General features: G+C 39.5%; 2 protein-coding genes across 2 annotated transcripts in view; both read left to right on the top strand.

The window, feature by feature from the left end:
* The window catches only part of LOC125874890 (uncharacterized), a 942258-nt gene that overhangs the window by 844846 nt on the left and 71216 nt on the right, over positions 1-26196 (top strand). The gene's annotated exons all lie outside the window — the stretch shown is intronic.
* On the top strand, positions 1560-4684 carry LOC125873811 (uncharacterized). The gene is made up of 2 exons (XM_049554660.1): positions 1560-1793; positions 4562-4684. The coding sequence occupies exons 1-2, from the start codon at positions 1560-1562 to the stop codon at positions 4682-4684; spliced, it is 357 nt and encodes a 118-aa protein (XP_049410617.1).

Genomic DNA, 26196 nt, shown 5'->3' with positions numbered 1-26196 from the left:
TAACTTCGGCACATGTATTAGTACTTCCGGAAGGCACAGAGGGGTATACATTATATTGTGATGCTTCAGGGGTTGGTTTAGAATGTGTACTCACGCAACATGGTAGAGTAATAGCTTATGCTCAAGACAACTGCGGCCGCATGAAAGAAACCACACAACACATGATCTTGAGCTAGCAGCGCTTGTATTTTCTTTAAAGATATGGATCCACTATTTATATGGGTATCACGTTGACATATATACAGACCATAAAAGTTTGAAATACATCTTCAAGCAGAAGGATCTGAATTTGAGGCAGCGAAGATGGTTAGAGTTAATAAAAGATTATGACGTTGATATACTATACCATCCAGGGAATGCAAACGTAGTAGCCGATGCTCTCAGTCGTAAGACAATATCAAGTACTAATGATCAGACCGTGGAAAAAAATGGGATAGCGAACGATCTACGTCAACTAGCTAGTTTGGGAGTTCGTCTTCTTGAAACCCCAAAAGAAGGGATTGTAGTGATAATGTGGCAGAATCTTCATTAGTAGTTGAGGTGAAAGAGAAGCAGTTCAAAGATCTTACTCTACAATGACTTAAGGAGAAGGTAAATCAAGGTACGACAAAGGGATTTGAGCTTACACAAGATGGAGTACTTTGTTGTCAAAACAGATTGTGTGTACCTAATGTTAATGGGCATAGGAGGAGGATAATGACAAAACACACCATTCAAGATATTCCATCCATCCGGGATCAACTAAAATGTACCATGACTTGAAAGGAGTGTATTGGTGGTGGAACATGAAGAAGGACATTGCAGAATTTGTGGCTCAATGTCCAAACTGCCAGCGAGTCAAAGTAGAGCACAAAAAGTCGGGAGGTTATATGCAATGTATGGAGCTTCCAACTTGGAAGTGGGACATGATCAACATGGATTTTGTCACTGGTTTGCCTCGCTCATTTCGTAAGTTTGACTCCATATAGGTAAAAGTTGATAGACACCAAGTCAGCACATTTCTAGCCACTTAAGACTGATTATACAGCTGAAGAGTATGCAAAGTTATATATTAAAAAGATAGTTCGGCTACACGGGGTTCCAATCTCTATTATATCTGATTGAGGAGCTCAATTCACTGCAAAGTTTTGGAAATCATTCCAAAAGAGGTTGGGTACACAAGTGAATTTAAGTACAACCTTCCACCCTCAAACGAATGGTCAAGCAGAACGCACAATCCAAACACTTGAGGATATGCCTCGAGCTTGTGTCTTAGACTTTAATGGTAGCTGGGATGATCATTTGCCACTTATTGACTTTGCCTTAGTTATCATTCTAGTATCAAAATGGCACCTTATGAAGCTTTATATAGAAGGAAGTGCAGATCACTAATTGGCTGGTTTGAAGTAGGTGAAACTGCTTTATTTGGACCAAACCTTGTTCTTCAAGCTATGAAAAAAGTTAAGGTGATACAACAAAGGCTAGCAACAGCTCAAAGCTGACACAAATAATATGAGGATGTTAGAAAAAGAGGATTAGAGTTTTCTATAGGAGATTGGGTGTTATTGAAAGTATCGTCAATGAAAGGGGTAATGAGATTTGGTAAAAAGGGAATATTGAGTACACGCTACATAGGGCCATATAAGATTATTCGAAGAGTTGGCCAAGTTGCATATGAGTTAGAGCTACCTCAGGAGCTTTCAGCAGTTTATCTGGTGTTTGATGTCTCAATGCTTCGGAAGTGCGTAGGTGACCCATCCTATATCACTCCTATTGAAGATGTACAAGTTACAGGGGATCTCACCTATGAAGAAGTACCTATTTCTATTCTGGATCGTCACGTTAAAAATCTAAGGAATAAAGAAATGGCTTCATTAATGAACTTGATTTCCTAGATGAATGGTGACAATAAAGAAGCTATAAGGGTAACTCCCGTACATTGCAATATTGCACGATCTAGTGAACGTCAAATTTTAGAAGTATTTAAATTCTGGATCGAAGGGCTATATGTTAGTATAAAACTTAAGGTGATCAAGTGTATATAAGTTTTGAGTTAAACTAAGGAGATTGCGCTCGGAAAATGAATAAAACAATTGAGGTGCTTGTTGGACTTTATAAAGCTAGCAGGTGTCACCTCCTTGCTTAGCTCAAATGGGCTAGGTAGATGGGGAACTTTAGTTTATCAATTAATGGGCTCACTTTAGGCCCAAATTAAATTAAAAGGAAAAGGGAATGGAGATGAGGGCTCACACCAATCTGTCCAAGTCCAACTACTTGAGCCCAATAAAGACTAAAGCCCAAATTAAGGGTATAATTCTGGCCCATGGCTTAATTAAAAGGGGAAAGATTGCATCCAAGATGAGTACATAAAGGGCCCATTTTGTGTATATATAATTCCAAGCAGATGCATCACCTACTTGGACCAATTTGATAAATTAGTGGCTGATATTTAAAGTTAAGAGGTGGGGAAAAATAAGACCTTTATAATCCCCAAGTTGCTAGCAATTGACTCACTTTTAAGAATAGATAAAAAAATCAGATTTCTCTCTAAGCTTCTCCTCTCTCTTTCAAAGCATAGAAGCAACCCCAACTTCCTAGGGTTCTTGGATAAACCCAAGCCCTTGCAAGGTAGGATAAGTGAAATTACTAATGGATTTTGCCTAGTTCTCTCATGGAATGCTAGATAAACATGTTATTAGTTAATAACAAGTAGAGGACTGAATCTGTCAAAAGTATAATTGCTCAATTTCCTTTGTCATTGAGAGGCTTTTCTCTTTTTCTTTGGCCTATGTGAAGGGAAGATCAAGTTATTGAAGTGTTAAAGTTAAAAGAAAATGAGTTATAAGAATTAAGGTAAAATGCCTGCCCTATCTTTGTCTTCCTTAAACACGAGTCTAAGTATGATATTTTAAGTATACTGTTGATAAGAACTCATAGGATCAGTGGCGGATCTATGCAGTGGTTTGGGGGTGCCACGCCACCCCCGAACTTCGATAGAAACTCTATATATACATAGGTATATATATATATAATATTTATATAAATATAAAGCGGGCCACCCACAGAACAAAATTGTCTTGTGGTGCCATGGTAGGAGGGCAACTTTAGAAGGCTGATGTTGCGGGTTCGAATCCCATTTGTACCTATTTTTTTGAGAAAATTTAATGCAGACGTTTTTTAAGAGAAAAAAAGGCTCCAAGCACTCGCACAATTTTTATTTTTAGTTTTTTATAATTGTTATTGACTTAAATTAAATTAATTACATTATTACTCCTTTGACTTTTCTTTTATTTGATTAAATAGTCAATAAAAGTGTAATATCTTATTATTTATATTTTATTGATTGATTTATGATATATATCGAAAAGACAAATAATTTAATCAAATATAAAATTAATTTCATCGATAAGTCTATTTGGCACCCACGGACTCTAAATCCTGGATCCGCCACTGCATAGGATGATGATGGGAAACCATGGTTTCACGTCCACTATAGTATGTTGGATTGTTAGGACTGTTTTGGGACAGGTTGATGTGTAAACACATTGGGGACAGCTTGGTTGATGTCTGGGAAGGGTGTAAATAGTTGATATTGAAATATAGTTGTGTAGTGTACAAATGCAATAAAAGAAGGCAGGATTGAAAGAACACACTTAGTTTTGTAATTATGGGTTAGATGCCCAAGCATTATTGTTCAGTGAGATTGGACTGCCTAAGCATGTTTAGTAACTATTAATACTAGTTTATCACTTACTCTATTGTAGATAAGTATTTGAAAAGAAAGGAACGTACTTCAAGGTAACTACAAGGTGGTACAGCAAGGTAAGTAAGGCTTTTCGATTTCCTACTAATTGGCATGAAATCTAGACTCGTCCTCGACACATAGAGGCAGCCTACCAGCTCCAACACGACTTATGACCTTGTTCTCACTCTTTAACATGTCTGCACGTTCCAATATATGTTCATTGTCAAATCTGTACATATACATTGAATACCCTGCATGAGTTCTCCTTTTAACTAAATAAGGTCCATCTATTATTTCAGCTCCTATGCATTTCACTAATTGTGTAACTACTCTCTACGTTGTTGTTCTTGCATTATATGATTCTTACACGTCACTGGTTGACTACATAGTCCCACAACTCAAAATGATATGACCAGCAAAAGAATCATCTCAAATGTTAACGGAAAGATATTAAATGAATCTGCTTATTGATGGGTGGTATCCCAGGGGTGGAAGAATCACCGCGCATGGGTCGATCCCAATATTACGGGTGGTATCCCAAGGGTTAAAGGAAAGCCTAGCATGGGTCAATCCCATTTTATATGTCTACCACTGATCAGCTGGTCATTCGTATTATATGATGTGCACACAGTGTAAAGTAAAGAATGATAAAGTAAAGAAAATAATGTGAAGTACCTGATTCCATAATATGAGAAAAGGTGGTTTTGTATCCTTACATTGGTATAAGATTTTATTTGAGTTCTTATTTCACATACAACACTTTATGCCTTACATACTCAGTACATTCTCCCGTACTAAAGTCTCTCTTTCTCGGGGGACCTGCAATTCATGTTGCAGGTACAAGAGCTAGTAGATCTCCCCAATAGGAAAACAGGACATCCAGCGGCTATTGGTGAGTTCCAGGTTGATTCGGGGCATTCCGAGTCTATAGCATATACTTTGGTATTGTTTAGTAGCTGAGTGTAAGGCGGGGCCAGTCCCGACCTTAACCCCATAATGTTTTATCATTTAGGGGCTTTGTAGACTATGTATAGTGAAGTGTGGTTGTGTCTCGTGTCTTAGACATCATGGCCCCAACGGCCAAGTCATGTGCACTTTCTTTTGGCTTGTTAATACTGTCTACTTTCATAAACACATGTTACCCACTATGGCAGCACCTTTAAATGTTCATAGATAGAGCATGATTACAGGTTGGTCCTCCAGAGCCTTCTCGGCAACGGGTGTTGGTCCGTCTTAATGGGATTTTTGGGTGTGACATGTGCCTTCTATCATGTATTGACGCGTGGCTATGTTGGGCTTCCGAGTAGTACATGACTAGCTTGCATGGGAATCACATCACAAAGTACAACATCATGATATTTCCCAATTTGGAACTTAATTAACACATGTTCGTGTACACTCAATTCCTCCTCATTTAACCATTGAAGTGTGTGTGGTTTAGCATGCTTAGTGGTAGGAAGCTTCAAGTAGTCCCTCACAGCCGTGCTAGCAAGGTTGGCACAACTTCCACTGTCAATGATTAAAACACATACTTGGCTCTGGATGAAGCACTTGGAGTAGAAGATATTCTCCCTTTGCTCGTGATTGATCATGGCCTTCCTAGGTATAGTTTGTCTTACAACATAAGATGGTAATGTGAACCTTGTCTCTTGGGCCTAAATCTCATCCCCCTGCAGCTCCTTTTAGTAAATTCCATTTTACAAACACCTTTAGTCTTTCTCTTTCTTCCCCTTTTGAATCAAACACTTGCCTTTTCAACTTTCCTCTTTCTTGAAGATAAGAATGTTCTTCAAGAACAAGATGAACACCAAAATAAAAGCCTTACAATTTTTGTCTCGAAATTTCACAAAAATTTAGGTGTCAGGCTCTCATTGATATGGGGAACAACACCCAAAATACCTTTTAACCTTTAATTCCCAGCCAAAACCTTCAGATTTCAAAACCCACTTTGTCTTCTTCAAATTTCTTCAGGTCTTCAATTGTGGGTTCTTCAACAAAGCTCCAAACCCCTTCCAATCTCAGCCCAAGACTCAAATATAGTTGTAGAACACTATTCCAACCTTAGAAACTCAAACAACACTCAGATCTAAGAAACCCATTTCAGAAAAATCTCAAAAACGAAAATAACCAAAAAAAAAATTGTAACAAAACCCCAAGATTAGATTCGTAGGAACGAAGCTAGACTTGGCTCTGATACCAAATGACACGATTTTCACAAGAGAAACAATGATAACAGCGGAAACAGAGGAAAGATAAAAGAAGAGACACAAGATAAGAAATAATTAGCAACTAAAGGATGTATGATATCCAATAACCTCCAATCTAGATCCTAACAAGTACCAAATCTGGATAAATAGACAGACACAAGAAAACGAAATCAAAAGCAACCCAAAGGTATATTAAACCTAAAGACCTCAATCGATTAATCCACAATCAAGTACCTAACTCTTACGAAGACCTTAAGGGAATCAATATCCCAAGCAACTCTTGTTTGTAAACAATGTTCAACAAAAGCTTACCAAACTTTCAACACTCCCACAAGGAATTAAATTTATCATTCATCAATATTCAAAACAATCTCCCTAAAATGAACCCTAAGACACCTATTTATAGTGTTAGGACTTATTACATAAATGGTCCCAAAAGTGAACCGAAATGGGCCATTGGGCGAGCCAAGTAGAGCTCGCCTAATGGCTCAGCAATGCGCCCAATGTAGTCGGCGAGGAATCCTGTTCCTTGCCTTGGCTGGGGAGTTACTAGAACTTTAGGTGGTCTGGGGACCATCGTCCAATCCACTTGGCGATCCACCGATGGTCTTCAGCTCACCTAATGAGCATTTTTACCCTTCATAGCTCCTTGGGTCAGCTGGCGATCCTGGAACCCTCACCAAAGGGCTTTGGCGAGTTGTCAAAGTGTCCTCCAGCTCGCCGAATGGAGCACATTCTTCACTTGTTCCTCTTCGCTTCGTTAGGCCTCCCATGCTCCAATCTATCTTCCAAGCATGGTGTTGCCCAACTGGGAGCCCCTTCAAGGTTCATATGTTCCTATGCAAGACAAGGAACTCCCTCCTTAGCATCCATACATGCCAAACAGCCTCCATCCTTGTGAACACTCAATTAAAGCATTGAAGTTCGTGAATGGATAGGCTTGATGTAATCCATTTTACATCATTCTCCCCTTCTTTAAAAGGATTCATCCTCGAATCCATACCTTGCAAAACCATAGGGAAAACAAACAAGACAAACATCCTTATGGCGTGAGGGTTAGTGTTAGTAATAACAAGTTCATCACCATGCCAAGGATTCACAAACTTAACATATGACCAAGCATCACAAATATTAACAAAGGGTTTGGACCCCATCAAAGTGAAAGATACTTGGCTTAGTAAGAAACATTGACAAAAGGGTAGAGCAAAGGAACCAATACACTTAAACAACTTCATATCTAAACCCTCATTGGTTCCACATCGAAATGAGCACAAGGCCTCCTTTATGTGAAGCCGCACAAGAACACTCCCATACCTAAGTGCGAAGGCATAAGTAGTGTTGACCCAAGTTAAGACCACATCCAATGCACTATATAATTTCAATAGAGTAATCATTCCCAATTCAAGAGCAGGTTCAAGTACAAAAGTGTTCCCCACCCAAATTGGTGAACATACCTCATTCAAGTACATTGGATCAAATAATAACACTACGGAAGAATCAAGCAAATGACTGAAGGTGTTACTACCACATTCAGCACACTTAAGGTCGGCACTGGGTCAAATGGAAAAGTATCGTATAGCATCGAGTCAAGGAGACTCTCATTTGCATAATTTAAACCACTACTACCATAAGATATGCAACCCACACAAGTGTGAGTATCATCATATGCAATTAGATAAAAGTGAGTCCTCGAATCCAAACCTTGTAAAAATAGATCATAACCAAGAAGCTTATCCTCTTAGCATGATGGGTAGTACAAAGGTTAGCACTTAAAACATTTAAACAAGGAGACTCAAACTCAAGGAACAACCAAACATCCTCTATTGTAATGGCTTTAAGCCCACAAATGGAGAACAAGGACAATGTTTGTGCTTCTCATCAACATGGTAGTACCACCTAATGGATGATATTCTCACCAGTTCAAATACCCTAAAACATCCATCGGGATCAAAAGGGTAGAAGTCCCACAGAACTGGATCAAGTGCCCCTCCATTTATCAGGTTGGCACTCTTTCCTCCCGACAACATACTCTACTCAACAGCATGAGCATCATGATATGTAGACAAGTAATAGAGAAAGGTGTCCCGCAATTCAACTTCCTCCAAGTTGTTTTCACGGGTATCACTACTAATAGATTCAAACTTATGGGTCATACCATCGACAATTGGGACACACCAAGAAGAAAAGGGAATGGGAAAACAAACATCACCTTCCTTCTCATCACATTCCTTCCCTACAAGAGTACTTTCATCTTCCAAGAAGAGATTTCCATCTTTGGGAGGAAAAGCGTCACACCATATTGGATTGCCATAGACAGTATAGTCATTAAGAATTACACTACTCTCAAGATTCATACCACTAGGAGTGATTTCATCATCTTCAAATATGATATTGTACTTAAAGTGGGAATAATCAACCACTAGGGAAGAACTAAAACATTCAAATTCACCCTAGAAAAGACACATATCATTCTTCGAAGCATGTTCAAGCACATGATCTCTATGAGCAAAGCAAGCAATCGGATCTTCCACAATAGATATTATGCTCAAAGAGTCACTCCTAATCAAATTATCAACATTCTCATTAGTGCCACCAACTAGAGGTTCCTTAATGACATTACAAGGACCCTCAGCCAGTGAACTACACTTACAAACAGGTTGATCAACAGAATTATCATTAAAGTATGTAGTATCTTCCAAATCACAGGTGTCAACACTAGGTGGACACAAATCGATCTTACTAGAAGAATCAATTCGATCATCAATATGATCAACTAGTGTATCCACACTCTTAATAAGCACATTATCAGCACATGGTAACGAAGCAATAGGCTGACATAGAGAAAAGTCAACATTCACACTTTGTTCATTTGAAATGGTAAAAGTGTTAAGTTTAGCTATTTTACCTTGATGCCCGCAAGAAAGATCTTCTTTACCTTCAACTGACACTCCCTTAGGAATGTTTGGACAGCCCACAAGTGTATCTATTGAAACGGCATCACGAGGATCCTGCAAAAGGAAATAAATAGAATAGGGAGGGGAAGAGTGGGATGGGTTAGCTTGCAACTCATGATCCTTCATTTCTTTATGCTCAACCAACAATAACATGGGCTTTCCTTTCAACCTCCTCCTTTCTCCTTCTCCTTGGGCCTCAGCCTCCACATGTCCTTTCTCCTTTTTCCTTTTATCCCTCAACTCATCCATCTTTCGATACAACTCTATGACTTGGGAAGGTGGTATTGGCTTAAGGACATATTTACTCCTCATCGACATGACGGTATAGGTATTGTGCCTTCTATCATGTATTGACGCGTGGCTGTGTTGGCCTTCCAAGTAGTACATGACTAGCTTGCATGGGAATCACATCACAAATTACAGCATCATGATATTTCCCAATTTGGAACTTAATCAACACATGTTCATGTACCCTCAATTCCTCCTCATTTAACCATTGAAGTGTGTATGGTTTAGCATGATTAGTGGTAGGAAGCTTCAAGTAGTCCACCACAGCCGTGCTAGCAAGGTTGGCACAATTTCCACTGTCAATGATCAAAACACATACTTGGCTCTAGATGCAGACCTTGGAGTAGAAGATATTCTCCCTTTGCTCGTGATTGATCACGGCCTTCCTAGGTATATTTCATCTTACCACATAAGATTGTAATATGAACCCTATCTCTTTGGCCCAAATCTCACCCTCCACCTTGGTCGGTCTAGAATTCATCTCGGATAGATGATAGCATCCAAGGAATCTCTACTCCATTGAAGGACAAGGATGAAGCTTTAGAAACTCCAAGGAGGCCCATAACAAGATCTCAAACCAAGGAGTTCAATGATAAGCTCAATGGGCTTCAATCGCAGATCCAAAGGTGTCTTATTGGGGAAGAAGAGCTCAATCCCAAGGGAGAGGAATTGTCGAAATGCTACAATTATTTGGTGGCCCAAATTCAAGCCCGAGATGAGGAATTTTAAGGTCCAATTTCGTGCAAATAAGGTCAAGAAGAGTCCAAGAATCAGCCACAACAACAGTTGCTTTCTGCCCAAGTTTTGAGAGAAGACTAGTCAAACTTTCCAAGATTGTCAAGATTCTTTTCCTAGTTGGGATTTACCTTATTTATTTATTTATATATAGGTTATTAATATTTTCCTTAGTCTATTTATGGTCTCCTAAGTACCATTTAATGCTTTCCTAGAAGTACTAAATTTGTTCCTAGTTAGGTTACTTTATTTCCTTTCTAGAGTAGAATTCCTTGTAATTGTCTTTCTAGGGTTCCTTGGACCGTTTTTTCCCCTTCTCCTATATATAGGAGTCCTTTTCATTCATTAAAGACAATTTTAGATTGATATTAATAATATTTGAGAGAGTTCTTTGAACCTTTGTGACTTGTTCTTTGAGAATTTATCTTTAAACCTTTAGTAGTTTCATAGTTTAAGGTATAAAGTAACTTCTTCTTGTGATATCTTTGGTTTCTTTTTGGTATTCTTTAGAAGGTGATTAGTTTCTACATACTAATTATTGTCTTTAGTTACTCATAAAGCGGTCAAGATCCGAATCTATCATTTTGATTCATTTTCTCAAGTAAAGGCGTTAGATTTCTTCCATAAATCTATACTTTGTTACTTGGATCTTTTCAAGGCCTTAGAACATCTAATCCTTGGAAATTCGGGGATCTTTCCTTCGAAATTCCCTTATCTTTAGTTAGTTTTTTTGTTTCTTTTCTTTGTGCTTCCGCATTCTAATATTCAATTCTCTATTTGTGATCTCCCTTAACCTTGCTGTTATCAATAGATGACCTCTAAACTCAGCCAATCTTCCATCCAATATCCTCATCATCCAACTCTTTTCAGTAGGAGTCCTCATGGAAGATCCTACGGTAAACCTTTGGTGGGTACGTTTTGCTTCCGGTTTCCATGGTACCTAGCAATAAGAAAGACTCAACAAAACAAATATCAAACAACGTTAGCGTTAATAAATTGAACTCACAATCACTCATGTTTACACACCTTTGATTACCTCTCAATTGGCGAGGCTAATGTTGACAATTGTTATATTCCGTCGATCACAAGGTACCAATTTCAACTCAAGGTAGGAATGGATTCTTGTTTGAACAAGAACAGACGACTCGATTAAACAAACGGACTGGAATCAAGAATGAACTACGAAATAAAAACGAGGAAAGCACGAAAAGAAAAGGCACAAACAAAGAAGTGAATTCAAGAACCAATAGCCAACAAATAGAGTAATTACGAGTTGAAAATTGGTTTAGGATTCTTGATAACGTTTCAGAATCAAAAGAAAAGAAACTAAGAATTTAAAACCTGAGATTATGAGTAACTAGTGTTTCCGATCATCCACCGACCTATTTTCTTTGCTTAAGTTGAAGTTCAGCTCGCCAACTTGAAGATGACTCGGCAAATTAGACAAATGGACAAGGCAACTCGGCGAAAGGGGTGGTAGTTTGGATATGCGCCGATGGGACTAGTCGACCAAGGGTTGGTTCCCCCGAATGTTCAAGTAGTTCCCTCAAATGGGTGACCAAATCGGCGAGCAACCTTCCCAAAGGCGAGGTGCCGATTGGTTAAGCGATGCACGCCGTTGCTCGCCCAATGGACCCTCTACAGCTCCTTCAATGCTCTGAAATTTGAAATCTGGTGGTCCCCCCTGCCCTTATCCTTTAGGACTTACCCTTTTAGTAAATTCCATTTTACAAACACCTTTATTCTTTCTCTCTCTTCCCCTTTTGAATCAAACAGTTGTCTTTTCAACAATCCTCTTCCTTGAAGATATGAATGTTCTTCAACAAAAAGATGAACACCAAAATAAAACCCTTACAATTTTTGTCTCGAAATTTCACGAAAATTTAGGTGTCAGGCTCTCCTTCATATGGGGAACAACACCCAAAATACCTTTTAACCTTCAATCCCAAGCCAAAACCTTTAGATTTCGAAACCCACTTTGTCTTCTTCAAGTCTTCAATGGTGGGTTATTCAACAAAGCTCCAAACCCCTTCCAATCTCAGCCCAAGACTCAAATATAATTGGAGAACACTATTCTAACCTTGTAAACTCAAACAAGACTCAGATCTAAGAAACTCATTTCAGCAAAATCTCAAAAACAAAAATAACCAAATTTTTTTTTGTAACAAAACCCCAAAACTATATTCGTAGGAACGAAGCTAGACTCGGCTCTGATACCAAATGATACGATTCTCACAATAGAAATGATGATAACAGCGGAAACAAAAGAAAGATAGAAGAAGAGACACAAGATAAGAAACAATTGGCAACTAAAGGTTGTATTAAACCCAATAACCTCCAATCTAGATCCTAACAATTACCAAATCTGGATAATTAGACAACAAGAAAAGGAAATCAAAAGCAACCTAAAGGTATATTAAACCTAAAGACCTCAATCGATTAATCCACAATCAAGCACCTAACTCTTACGAAGACCTCAAGGGAAACGATATCCCAAGCAACCCTCGTTTCTAAACAATGTTCAACAAAAGCTTACCAAGATTTCAACACTCACACAAGGAGTTAAATTTATCATTTATCAATATTCAAAATAGTCTCCCTAAAATGAACCCTAAGACACCAATTTATAGTGTTAGGAATTTTTACATAATTGGTCCCAAAAGTGACCCAAAATGGGCCATTAGGCGAGCCAAGTCAGGATCGCCTAATGGCTCGGCAATGCGCCCAACGTACTTGGTGATGAATCATGTTCCTTGCCTTGGCTGGGGAGTTACTGGAACTTTGGGCGGTCTGGGGACCATCGCCCAATCCACTTGTCGATGCGTCGATGGTCTTCAGGTCACCTAACGAACATCTTTCCCCTTCATAGCTCCTTGGGCCAGTTGGCAATCCTGCAACCCACGCCAAAGGGCTTTGGCGAATCGTCGAAGTGTCCTCCAGCTCACCGAATGGAGCACATTCTTCACTTGTTCCTCTTCGCTTCGTTAGGCCTCCCATGCTCCAATCTATCTTCCAAGCATGGTGTTGCCCAACTGGGAGCCCCTTCAAGGTTCATATGTTCCTATGCAAGGCAAGGAACTCCCTCCTTAGCATCCATACATGCCAAACAGCCTCCATCCTTGTGAACACTCAATTAAAGCATTGAAGTTCGTGAATGGATAGGCTTGATGTAATCCATTTTACATCATTCTCCCCTTCTTTAAAAGGATTCATCCTCGAATCCATACCTTGCAAAACCATAGGGGAAACAAACAAGACAAAGATTCTTATGGCATGAGGGTTAGTGTTAGCAATAACAAGTTCATCACCATGCCAAGGATGCACAAACTTAACATATAACCAAGCATCACAAATATTAACAAAGGGTTTGGACCCCATCAAAGTGAAAGATACTTGGCTAAGTAAGAAACATTGACAAAAGGGTAGTGCGATGGAACCAATACACTTAAACAACTTCATAAGTAAGCCCTCATTGGTTCCACATCCAAATAAGTACAAGGCCTCCTTATGTTAAGCCGCACAAGAATATTCTCATACCTAAGTGTGAAGGCATAAGTAGTGTTGACCCAAGTTAAGACCACATCCAATGCACTAGATAAATTCAATAGAGTAATCATTCCTAATTCAAGAGCAGTTTCAAGTACATAAGTGTTCCCCACCCAAATTGGTAAACATACCTCATTCAAGTACATTGGATCAAATAATAACACCACGGAAGAATCATGCAAATGACAGAAGGTGTTACTACCGCATTGAGCACACTTAAACATGACACTAGGGTCAAATTGAAAATGATCGTATGGTATCGAGTCAAGGAGACTCTCATTTGCCCAATTTAAACCACTACTACCATAAGATATGCAACCCACACAAGTGTGAATATCATCATATGCAATTAGATAAAAGTGAGTCCTCGAATCTAAACCTTGTAAAACCATATAGATCATAAGCAAGAAGCTTATCCTCTTAGCATGATGAGTACTACAAAGGTAAGCACTTAAAACATTTAAACAAGGAGACTCAAACTCAAGGAACAACCAAACATCCTCTATTGTCATGGCTATTAAATCCACAAATGGAGAACATGGACAATGGTTCTTCTTCTCATCAACATGGTAGTACCACCCAATGAATGATACTCTCACCAGTTGAAATACCCTAAACCATCCACCGGGATCAAAAGGGTAGAAGGCCCACAGAACTAGATCAAGTGCCCCTCCATTTATCAGGTTGGCACTCTTTCCTCCCGACAACATACTCTACTCAACAGCATGAGCATCATGATATGTAGACAAGTAATAGAGAATGGTGTCCCGCAATTCAACTTTCTCCAAGTTGTTTTCACAGGTATCACTACTAATAGATTCAAACTCATGGGTCATACCATCGACAATTGGGACACACCAAGAAGAAAAGGGAATGGGAAAACAAACAACACGTTCCTCCTCATCACATTCCTTCCCTACAAGAGTCTCTCATCTTCTAAGAAGAGATTTCCATCTTTGGGAGGAAAAGCTTCACACCATAGTGGATTGCCACAAACAGTATAGTTATTAAGAACTACACTACTCTTAAGATTCACACCACTACGAGTGATTTGATCATCTTCAAATAAGATATTGTACTTAAAGAGGGAATGATCAGCCACTAGGAAAGAATTAAAACATTCAAATTCACCCTCAAAAAGACACATATCATTCTTCGATGCATGTTCAAGCACATGATCTCTATGAGCAAAGCAAGTAATTGGGGGAGATCCAAAACCGACTGCGATGCGATTGCTCATGCACGACAGAACTGTGAAGAGGCCCATAGGTGTGTTCCATGATGTACTAGTGAAAGTGGAGTCGTTCATCTTTCTTGCAGATTTTGTGATTCTTGACTGCGAGGTTGATTTTGAGGTTCCATCATTCTTGGGAGACCATTTTTAGCTACGGGGCGCACTTTGGTTGATATGGAAAAGGGGCTGATGAAATTCAGACTGAACAATGAAGAGGCAACTTTCAATATTTGTTAGTAAATAAAGCAAAGTAGTGAGATCCAATCGGTATCAGCGATAACCTATAGCGTTGAGAGTGTTTCTAAGGTGCAGGTTAATGAGAGACTGGGTATTGAGGCATTAGCACCGGTTATGATAAACTTCGACAGTGATGGTATTGAAGAGTATGATGAGCTTATCGCCACACTTGATAAGTGTGAATTTCAGTCAAAACCAAAGAAGTTGGAGTTGGACATGAAAAATGGTGAGTCCCCACCTGCACGACCGTTTGTTGAGGAGGCACCGAAATTAGAGCTTAAGGCTATACCACCACATTTGAGGTATGGGTTCTTGGGAATAGATGATACTTTACCGGTCATTATTGTGGTTGATTTGAATGGGTGATAAATAGAGTGTTTGGTTGACATATTGAAGAGGTTCAAGCGAGCCATTGGGTGGACTATTGCGGATATTATTGGGATCTCTCCCGGTATTTGTTCTCATAAAATGCAACTCATGGCAGATCACAAGCCTAGTATTGAGCACCAAAGAAGATTAAATCCGCCTATGCAAGAGGTAGTTAAAAAGGAGATCATCAAGTTGTTGGATGCCGGAGTTATTTATCCTATTGTCGATAGTAGTTGGGTGTATCCGATTCAGTGTGTGCCCAAGAAAGGTGGAATTACTGTGGTTCCTAATGAGAGAAATGAGCTTGTTCTGATGCGGCCTATGACTGGATAGAGAGTCCGCATGGACTACCGAAAGTTAAATGCTTGGATAGAAAAGGACCATTTCCCTATGCCATTCATGGATCAGATGCTGGATAGACTGGCAAGTAAAGGTTGGTATCGTTTTATTGATGGTTATTCGGGTAACAATCTAATTTCTATTGCTCTAGAAGACAAAGAGAAGACCACCTTAACTTTCCCTTATGGGACATTCGCCTTCAAACAAATGCCATTTGGGTTGTGCAATGCACCACCAATCTTCCAGCGTTGTATGATGTCCATATTCTCTGATATTGTGGAGGACATTATTGAGGCGTTCATGGATGATTTCTCGGTGGTTGGTAATGCTTTTTATCGTTGTCTGGATCATTTGACTGAGGTGCTTAAGAGGTGTGAAGACTGCAACCTAATGCTCAATTGGGAGAAGTGTCATTTTATGGTAAAAGAAGGTATAGTGCTGGGTCATCAAATTTCTGAGAAGGGCATTGAGGTAGATAAAGTGAAAGTTGAGGTAATAGAAAAATTCCTCCACCTATCTCTGTAAAAGGTGTTAGGAGTTTTCTTGGGCATGCAGGTTTTTATAGGAGGTTCATCAAAGATTTCTTGAAAATTGCACATCATTTGTGCAAACTGCTCGAGAAGGAGTGTAAGTTCTATTTTGATGATGCTTGTCTAAGAGCATTTGGAGAGTTGAAGGAGAAGTTAGTTACTGCACCTATCATTATTTCACCGGATTGGGGACAACCGTTTGAGGTATGTGTGATGCGAGGGGAGTGGCACTTGGTGTGGTATTGGGACAGAGGCGAGAAAAAATTCTCCATCATATTTACTATACTAGCAAAGCTCTAAATGTGGCCCAAAAGAACTATACGGTAACTGAACAATAGCTTCCTGCAGTGGTTTTCGCATTCAAAAAATTTCAATCCTACTTGCTTGGTACTAAGGTCATAGTGCATACTGACCATTCTGAATTGAGGTGTTTGATGGCAAAGAAGGATGCGAAATGAAGGTTGATTAGATGGGTCTTGTTGCTACAAGAGTTTGTCTTTGTGGTGAAGGATAGAAAGGGGAATGAAAATCAAGTTGCCGATCACTTGTCCAGATTAGAGGAAGAGGTAATGCTAAAGCTTGGTGATAGGGCTGATATCAATTATGCTTTTCCGGATGAACAAGTATTGGCTGCTTCTCATGATTTGATTCCTTGGTTCGCAGACTTTGCTAATTATTTGGCAAGCGATTTGGTGCCTCCAGATTTGTCTTCTCACCAAAGGAAAAGGTTTATGCATGATGTAAAGAAGTTCTTTTGGGATGAGCCTTATTTGTATCGTAGTTGTGCCGATGGAATTATTCGTCGCTGTGTGCCAGAGGTCGAGATGATGGGTATACTAGAGGCATGTCATTCATCACCTGTTGGTGGGCATCATATTGGTGTTCGGATTGCGCATAAAATTTTGAAATGTGGGTACTACTGGCCCACCATCCACCAAGATGCTCATGATTTCGCCAAGTCTTGTGACCGTTGCCAAAGAGAAGGAGGAATTTCAAACAGGCAAGAGTTTCCTATGAATCCGATATTGGTGATTGAGTTGTTTGATGTATGGGGAATTGATTTTATGGGTCCATTTGTGAGTTCAAATGGGATGAAGTATATTCTTGTTACAGTTGATGATGAGTCCACAAATTGGACTTATTTAGGAATTTATTTTGAAAAGAATAGTGTCCTCGAATGCTTAGTTTGTCTAAATATCTGATGAAAACTCTTAAGTTTCAGGTATTTTGAAGTTTTAGTGAAAGCATGGACACTTAGGCGCAAAAATTAACAACAAGGCCGAAATGAACGAAGAAGCTGAAGCCCGAGCATCGCCAAGCACACTTGGCGATTTGCCGAAGGGATTTACTCCGCCCTTTGTTCCAATACGCGAAGCCCTAAAGGAGAAGAATCAAAAAGCAGATGAAAGGAGCAGACGACGCTTCGCCGAATAGTTTCACAAAGCAGTACTATACCGCCCAATGGTCCAGAACATGAAGATGCTGAAGGAAAGCACAAAACGGCGATGAGACAGACGAAGGGCGAGTCGCCGAACTCATTCAGTGATATCTACTAACTTCCCCGAAAGATCCGCCAGCGCTATTTTCTGAAGTCTATAAATACTGAACTTGTTATTAATTTTAGAGAGTCGAACATTTATTTTATTTTCCAAAATAGAATAGTACTTTCTTGGATATTTTTCTCTCAAGTTTGGAGAGGATATTTGGGAGACTTGAAGAAAGAAGGATTTCATCTTCCCCAAGTTGGAAGTGGGTCTTCTCCATTCTTCTTCCTTTGCTTAAATCAAGGTTTAATTTCTTATACCTATTTGATTTTACTATCATTTTATGTGTATTTTGTTATTCTTGATGTGTGGCTAAAAACTCCCATTCTTGGGGTGTGATTTAGCAAATATGTGTTGATATTACCGTTGGGTCTTGCTTGCTGATAGGTTAGATGTAGTTTAATGGTGATTTCACCGTGTGGGTGTGGTTTAATCTAAAGGGTTTGTAGTTTCAAATACAAAGTCACCCATGTGTTTTTGGCTTTCCCGAGAGGGAGGTCGCGAAACCAAGACCACTAGACTGATGGCCTAAGGAGTGGGTCGACATGATGTTTAGCCCGAGAGGGTGAGCCCTAGTCCCATATCCTAACACTCAGCTCTAGAGAGTGGGTGGGGTAAGGCGTAGGTTGGTCTTCATGTGGCAAATGGGTGTCCTAGAGGAACACATTTGAAACGGGGTAAGTTTCCCGAGAGGGAACTTATTTCCATTTAAAGCTTAGCCTAATCACTATTATCTTACAAATTTCCTTTCAAAAGCATGTACCCAACTACTTATCTCAACGTGTATNGGTAAGTTTCCCGAGAGGGAACTTATTTCCATTTAAAGCTTAGCCTAATCACTATTATCTTACAAATTTCCTTTCAAAAGCATGTACCCAACTAGTTATCTCAACGTGTATTGGGGTTACACCCCAAGAACATTTCCCCATACTTGATTTTCTTGTTAATTTTTGCTATTTTTACTACTTGTGACAAAACCCTCAATTGATATTTGACACTTTCCTGTCACCCCCTTTAATTTACCATGTTTGTGTTCGTTAATGTCTTTAGCTATGACTAATTAGAGTTTAATTTTACTTTTCTGCTAATTCTCAAAATCACTCCCTTGGGACACGACCCCAACCTTTAATTGGGCTATTATATTATCGAAGATCGTAGACACTTGTACCGTAGGTTAGTGTCATTGGTCACGATAAGCATCAAAATGGCGCCGCTGCTGGGGTGTGGTGTTATTTGAGAATTTTGAGATTAGAGAATTTTTGTTCTTCTTAGTTGTAATTTACTAATTTAATTTTCAGTTTTGTTTTGAGTATTTGTATGCCACAACAGGCCATATGAGTACAAACAGGGACAGTAGCTGCCAAGCGGGCCACTAAGTAGGTGGTGTTTTTCATCGAGACGACATCAACGATGCTAATAGTGTTTATCATCCTGTCGGCATGGGCGAGATGGGTGAAACTTGCATGCCACAAGCAGACGAGAATGTAATGTTCGAAGTTACCAGTGCAACACTCCTACTCATACATTCAAGAGGTTTATTTGGAGGGTTGGAGCATGAAGATACGCACGATCATGTAAGAACCTTTGTGGAAATGTGCACCCCTTTATCATTCAAGAACCTATCTCAAGAATCCATACGGTTTCGCTTACTTCCATTTTCGTTAACTGGGGGAGCCACTAAATGGTTGATTGAGCACCCGAACAACTCCATCAAATCATGGGAGGAGTTGGTTATGGCATTTCACAAAAGATTCTTTCCTCCATCAAGAATGATGAAGCTGAGGGACGATATCCAGAATTTCAAGCAACAGGAGGGTGAACCAATTCACGAGTCATGGACAACGTTCAAAAGATCTTTGCATAATTGCCTAACTCATGGGCTACCAGGTGAGTTGCTGCTCAAATAATTCTACCGTAGTCTGGACTCGGTGAATAAAGGAATAGCTGATCAATAGGTGCAAAGAGGAATAATGTTACAATCACTTGAAGTAGCCTTATTTCTCCTAGATGGTATGACTAAAGTAAACCAAGCATGGTATACCTAAGATGATAAAGTCTCCCCACTATGCTTCCGATTAACGCAAGAATAGATCAAAAAAGAAAGGGAAAAGGACAAAAACATCAAGAAGATGTTATCTCAAATGGAAATGCAACAAGAATATATGAAGGGGACACGTGGGGTGTTTCGAGTTGAGGAGTGTTCTTCTTCCAGTTACTCAAGATTGGGGGAGAATCAAGGTTAGAACTCCAGAAGATACGAAGAGGGTTTCCACACACGCTATCAACCACTGGGTGGGAATCAAGGTTGGAGCTATTATAGAGGAGAAGAACCAGGGAGATATTGGCAAGATTGGGCTGAGTAGGATGGTTAGGAGGAGGACCATATTCACTTGAGTGAAAGCCCGAAATCTAAAGGGAGTGAAAGTAGTCCTCGGGTAAATGATTTGTTATCACGCATACTCGATAAAGTTGAGGGCTCTCATGATCTGCTAAAAGGAATGAAAGATGACTTTTCATCGTTGAACAGCAAAGTAAATTTTCATGTGGATGCCATCAAAATGCTGGAAGGTAAATTGAGTCTGTTATCAGCTTAATTAACATCCAAAACACCCATGGACTGTATTGAAAGAGAGCTGGCTGTGGTTACTCGTAGTGGTAAGGTGGCAATAGGGGATATGATGGAAGATAAGGATACTCAAAAACATTAAGAGAGTCAAGGTGTGGAGCAACAAGATTTGCTTATTCAACAAAGCCTTACTAAAGAACCACAGGAGGAAGCAGATCAACAAGTTCAAGTTCCAAAAGTCATACATCCCTTACCCAAGATACCTCCACCATTTCCCCAACGTTTGAAAAAGAAGAATGAGGATGAGAAGTTAATAAAAGTTGTCAATATTCAAGAGCTTATCAATCAACCTTCCTCTGGTAGAAGCATTGTTGGAAATGCTGGGATACGCCAAATTCATGAAAGAACTGGTTACAAAGAAAATGAGCTTGGAATATGAAACGATAGAGGTGCCCCGTAGTTGCAGTGCAATTATGACAAATGATTCAATCACTAAGAGAGAAGATCATGGAGCATTCATAATCCCGTGCACGATTGGCATACTCCAATTTGCTAAAGCCTTGTGCGACTTAGGGGAAAGTATCAACTTGATGCCCTATTCAATGTACAAGCAACTTGGTATGGGTAAACCAAAGGCAACCACAATGAGACTCATCATGGCTGATCGATCAATCAAGCACCCATACAGAATACTCTACGACATATCAGTAAAAGTGGATCGATTCATCTTTTCAGCTAATTTTGTTATTCTAGACTCTGAGATCGATCCTGAAATTCCCATTATTTTGGGATGGCCTTTCTTAGCTACAGGGAGAGCATTGGTGGATGTTGAAAGCGGGAAATTGAAGTTCGGTGTGAATGATGATAAGGTGATCTTCAATATCTGTAAGTCCATGAAGCAACCAAATAACATCCATGTGATGTCCACTGAGGATGTGATAGATAAGGCAGTGGCAAGTGTGAGTCATTTAATGCGCAAGAATGAGCCACTTGAATTTGTGCTTGCTAATTATGATGAATCCGAAGTTCAGGGTTACGAGGAAGTGGCAGCTGCTTTATCAGGATTAGGATTATATTCAAGGAATCCAAGCAAATTGGATATCAATCTGAAAAATAGAGAAAGTACCCCAGCTAAACAATCAACAAAAGAACTACCAAATTTGGAGGTAAAAGTCCTACCCTCTCATCTCAAATACGCCTTTTTAGGAGCCGATAATACTCTACTGATAATTATTTCCGCCAATCTGCTTGAAAGGTAGGTGAAATTGCTTATTGAAGTACTGCGGAAGCACATAAAAGCTATTGAATGGACAATAGCCGATATAGTAAGAATTCCTCCTGGCATCTTTACTCACAAAATCTAGCTCGACAAGGAATGCAAGCCTAGTGTGGAACATCAGCGGAGATTGAACCCTCCAATGCAAGAGGTGGTAAAAAAGGAAATCATCAAGTGGCTAGATGCAGGGGTGATATACCCAATTGCAAATAGTAAGTGGGTAAGTCCGGTGCAATGTGTCCTGAAAAAGGGAAGCATAATTGTAGTCCCGAATACAAAAGGAGAACTTGTGCCAACAAGACCAGTGACCGGGTGGAGAGTATGCATGGACTACCGAAAGCTTAACTCATGGACCGAGAAAGACCATTTTTCGATGCCTTTTATGGATCAGATGCTTGACCGGTTATCAGAATGAGGGTGGTACTATTTTTTGGATGGGTACTCCGGCTACAACCAAATCTCTATTGCGCTGGAAGATCAAGAGAAAACCACTTTTACTTGCCCTTATGGAACTTTTGCATTCAAAAGAATGCCATTCGGGCAATGTAATGCCCCAGCAACATTTCAACATTGCATGTTGTCTATTTTTACAGATATGGTCAAAGACTCTATGGAGGTGTTCATGGACGACTTCTCAGTCATAGGGGTTATGTTCGAAAAATGCTTGGCTCACTTAGGACAGGTACTCCAAAGATGTGTCGAAATGAATATGGTTCTGAATTGGGAGAAATGTCACTTTATGCTAAAAGAAGGTATTGTTCTTGGACATACGGTGTCACAAAAGGGGCTGGAGGTTGACAAGGCAAAGATTGAGGTCATTGAAAACTTAGCCCCGCCGATTTTAGTAAAGGGTGTTCGCAGCTTCTTACGGCACGCAGGATTTTACATAAGGTTCATTAAAGACTTCTCAAAGATTGCACTCCCATTATGCAAACTCCTAGAGAAGGAGGTGAAATTCCACTTTAATGATGCTTGTATGGCTGCATTTCAGTGTTTGAAAGAGAAACTAATATCCACCCCGATCATCATCAGCCCTATTTGGTCGAAATCTTTTGAGTTAATGTGTGATGCCAGCGGTATGGCACTAGGGGTTGTGTTGGGGCAAAAGCTCAACAAACTGTTTCACCCAATCTACTACGCAAGCAATACTATAAATAGGACCCAGTAAAATTATACGGTCACCGAACAAGAGTTGCTTGCAGTAGTCTATGCATTCAAAAAATTCAGGGCGTATTTTCTAGGCAACAAAATAATCATACACACTGATCAAGTTGCATTCCGCTATTTAATGGCAAAAAAAAGATGCAAAACCACGATTGATTTGGTGGGTACTACCGTTATAAGAATTTGATTACGAGGTGAAAGATCGAAAAGGGTGTGAAAATCAAGTGGCTGACCATTTATCAAGGCTGGAAGCAAGGGAGAATGTCGAGCATGAGGTTGACATAGATGACTCTTTCCCAGATGAACGGGTGTTTGCAATATCCCTCAAACATACGCCATGGTATGCAGATTCTACAAATTACATTGTGTGTGGGTTGATGCTGGATGAGTTGACCTTTTACCAACAGAAAAGATTTTTGTTCAATGTTAAAAAGTACTTTTGGGACGAGCCATACTTGTTCCGAGAGTGTGCTGACTATGTCATAGAAGGTGTGTTCCTGAAGAATAAGTGGTAGAAATTCTCCGTGCTTTCCATACATCACTAGTGGGAGGTCACCATGGTGGTGTTCACACCACCGCTAAAGTTGTCTAGAGTGGATATTACTGGCCATCAATATACAAGGATGTGCATGAGTTTGCAAAGAAATGCTCTAAATGTCAGCAGCAAGGCGGAGTGTTAGAAGACATGAATTACCTCTCACTACTATTTTAGAGGTTTAGCTATTCAATGTATGGGGGATAGATTTCATGGGCCCATTTGTGAGCTTGTTTGGAAATAAATATATCTTGGTGGCTGTGGATTATGTTTCCAAATGGGTGAAAGCCATCGCATTTCCAAACAACGAAGGAAAAAGCATTGTCCAATTCCTGAAACGCTACATCTTCGCAAGATTTGGCACTCCGAGAGAAATCATAACCGATGGGGGATCCCACTTTTGCAATAAGTGGTTCTCAATGGCATTGAGTAAATATGGGGTGAAACACAAAGTGGCAACCCCATATCATCTCCAAAAAAGTGGCCAAGTTGAAGTGTCGAATAGGGAAATCAAAAGTATTTTGGCCAAGACAGTAAATGTCAACAGAACTGATTGGTCTAGGAAATTCGATGATCCACTATGGGCATATCAGACTACTTACAAAACACCTATCGGGATGTCTCCATATCATTTGGTTTATGGTAATGTCTGTCATACCCGTTGAGTTAGAACACAAAGCATTATGGGCATTGAAAGCTTTAAATTTAGATTGGTCAAAACCTTCAAGGGAGAGAACAGAGCAGTTGAACGAACTGGATGAATTTAGACTCAGATCATATGAAAGTTCAGCCATCTATAAATACAAGATGAAGAAATGGCATGATGCTCGGATACTCAAGTGAGACTTCAAGGTAAGAGATTGTGTTTTGCTATATAACTCGCAACTTAGACTCTTCCCCGAAAAGCTCAAATCCAAATGGTCTGGACCATTTAGAGTAACGCGAATGTTCATCAATGGTGCCATAGAAGTTGAAGATCAGTAATGACCTTCATTTACAGTGAACGGTCAACGTCTGAAATTGTATTTGGGAGATTGTCAAGAGATTTCGTTGGTTGAAGTGGTACATTTGGAAGAAGCCTGAAGGCGTTGTTGCGTCGTGCCGCGACAATAACTAAGGCGTTGTTCGGGAGGCAACACAAAATTGCTTTAATTGTTTTACTATTATTATTGTCAGTACTTATTTCTCGGTAATAAAATGGTATGCTGTTTGTGCAAGTAAAAGTACTAAATGAATTAAGGATGGCAAACAATAAATCATGTCGGCGAGTCGCCAAATGGATTGGCGAATCTGACCTTATCCGCCGTTTGACTTAGAACATCGTAAACACGGAGTCTGTTAAACTCGGTTATATTTGGAGACTATCTGCGATTCACCGATAATTTCAGCGATCTCGATGAAAATCGTTGTTTGGATCTTCACAATAACTGCAGATTCTGTAAAACTCGGCGAGTCAAGTGCTCACTCAGTGAATCACCAAGATATTCGGCGATTAGACCTAATATCTCCAAATGAAAAAAAAAACTAGACTGATGCCATGACAGATGGAGCAACTGCATAACCAGGATCACTTCTTCACCTCTATGTCTTATCTTTCTTTACTTGGCCTTTTGGATTATGTATTATTTGCATTTGAGGACAAACAGTTTTATTTGTGGTAGGGTGAGGCTCATCTTTTGTGTGCTATTTGTGATTCGTGATTTGTATATATTTGGGTTGTTTTGTTTAAAATTATGTTTACACTGTTTTCTGTAGATGTTTAAGCTCGTGGCTCCGTTTACTTTTAATTGCAAAATGATTTTGACCCTTACAAAAAAAATTTAATTTTTTGCACATTTTTGCCACCCCTCGTGAGTTGAATGTGACTGTTCTTTTGCAAGAATTAAATCTCAGTTTTGATCAATATCGATGACTTGAATAGTGCTCTTAATTGAACGAACATGAATGTATGGTTACGATGAGGCCAAATGAAGTTGCATAGACAGTATGTGAACTCTTTGCATCTTGTTGTGATTAGCCATTTATTGAATTGATTCTCTTTTTATGACCATTGCACACTAACAAAAGTGTGTAGTCTTGCTTGACTTAAGTGTCGATGCCTTGTGTGATTAACTTGCTTTGAACCATGCATGAATAAACCGAGAATTTGCCTTATTAGTCTGGTTGATTTAGAAAGGTGTCCTCTTAAAATGATCTTAGGCAACTTTAAAGAGTGTGAGCCAAATTTGACATATACCTCTTTTGTGGCCTACCCGTGAGCGTGTGAAACTCTTTTGAACACCCTTTGAGCCTTACCTTTCTTTGGAAGAACCTTGATGAACCCTAGACCTTACTTGACCCACTACCTACAATCCTCTTAGTTTGTGATTTAGTGAATAGCCAACTTAGGCCAGGTGTGGTAAAAAGGAAAAGGAGAAGTCAAGAAGTGCAAGAAAAAGTCCCCCCTAACCCATGGGATTGCATAAGTGGAAACCTATTCAATACAAAAAAAACCTGTGGAATTAGGTATGAAGGAAATTGGGTTTCCAAGCAATCAATGAACGTGAATAAACATGTGACTTAGAAGCATTAGAAAAAGAATTGATAAAGGAGGAGAAGGAAATGCCTTGAGAATACCACAACTCATGAGGATGAAAAATTCACTGAGTCTAAATGATAATACCTTTACACTCAGCCCCATTACAAGCCTTAGAAAGACCTTTTTTATCTTGAGTAAGCCGAATCAAAAGTCGATTGGAAAATAAGGGCAAACCTATGGGTGAAAACATGCATTCTGTTCCTCTTTTTTAGTGTGAGCATTCATCTAATTCCTGATCTTGAATTGATTAACCTCTGTGTGTGAATATGGAATCATTCTACATGTGAGGGTATTTAGATACTTTTTGTCGAGCTTGAACTTGCACAAGTAGCAAGTATTACGAGCACGAGAATCTCTGGTAATGGTGTGT

The sequence above is a fragment of the Solanum stenotomum genome, chromosome 8, assembly GCF_019186545.1.
Source record: "Solanum stenotomum isolate F172 chromosome 8, ASM1918654v1, whole genome shotgun sequence".
Classification (NCBI taxonomy): domain Eukaryota; kingdom Viridiplantae; phylum Streptophyta; class Magnoliopsida; order Solanales; family Solanaceae; genus Solanum; species Solanum stenotomum.
The sequence above is the reverse complement of the archived record's forward strand: the minus strand, read 5'-3'. Positions and strand labels throughout refer to the sequence as shown.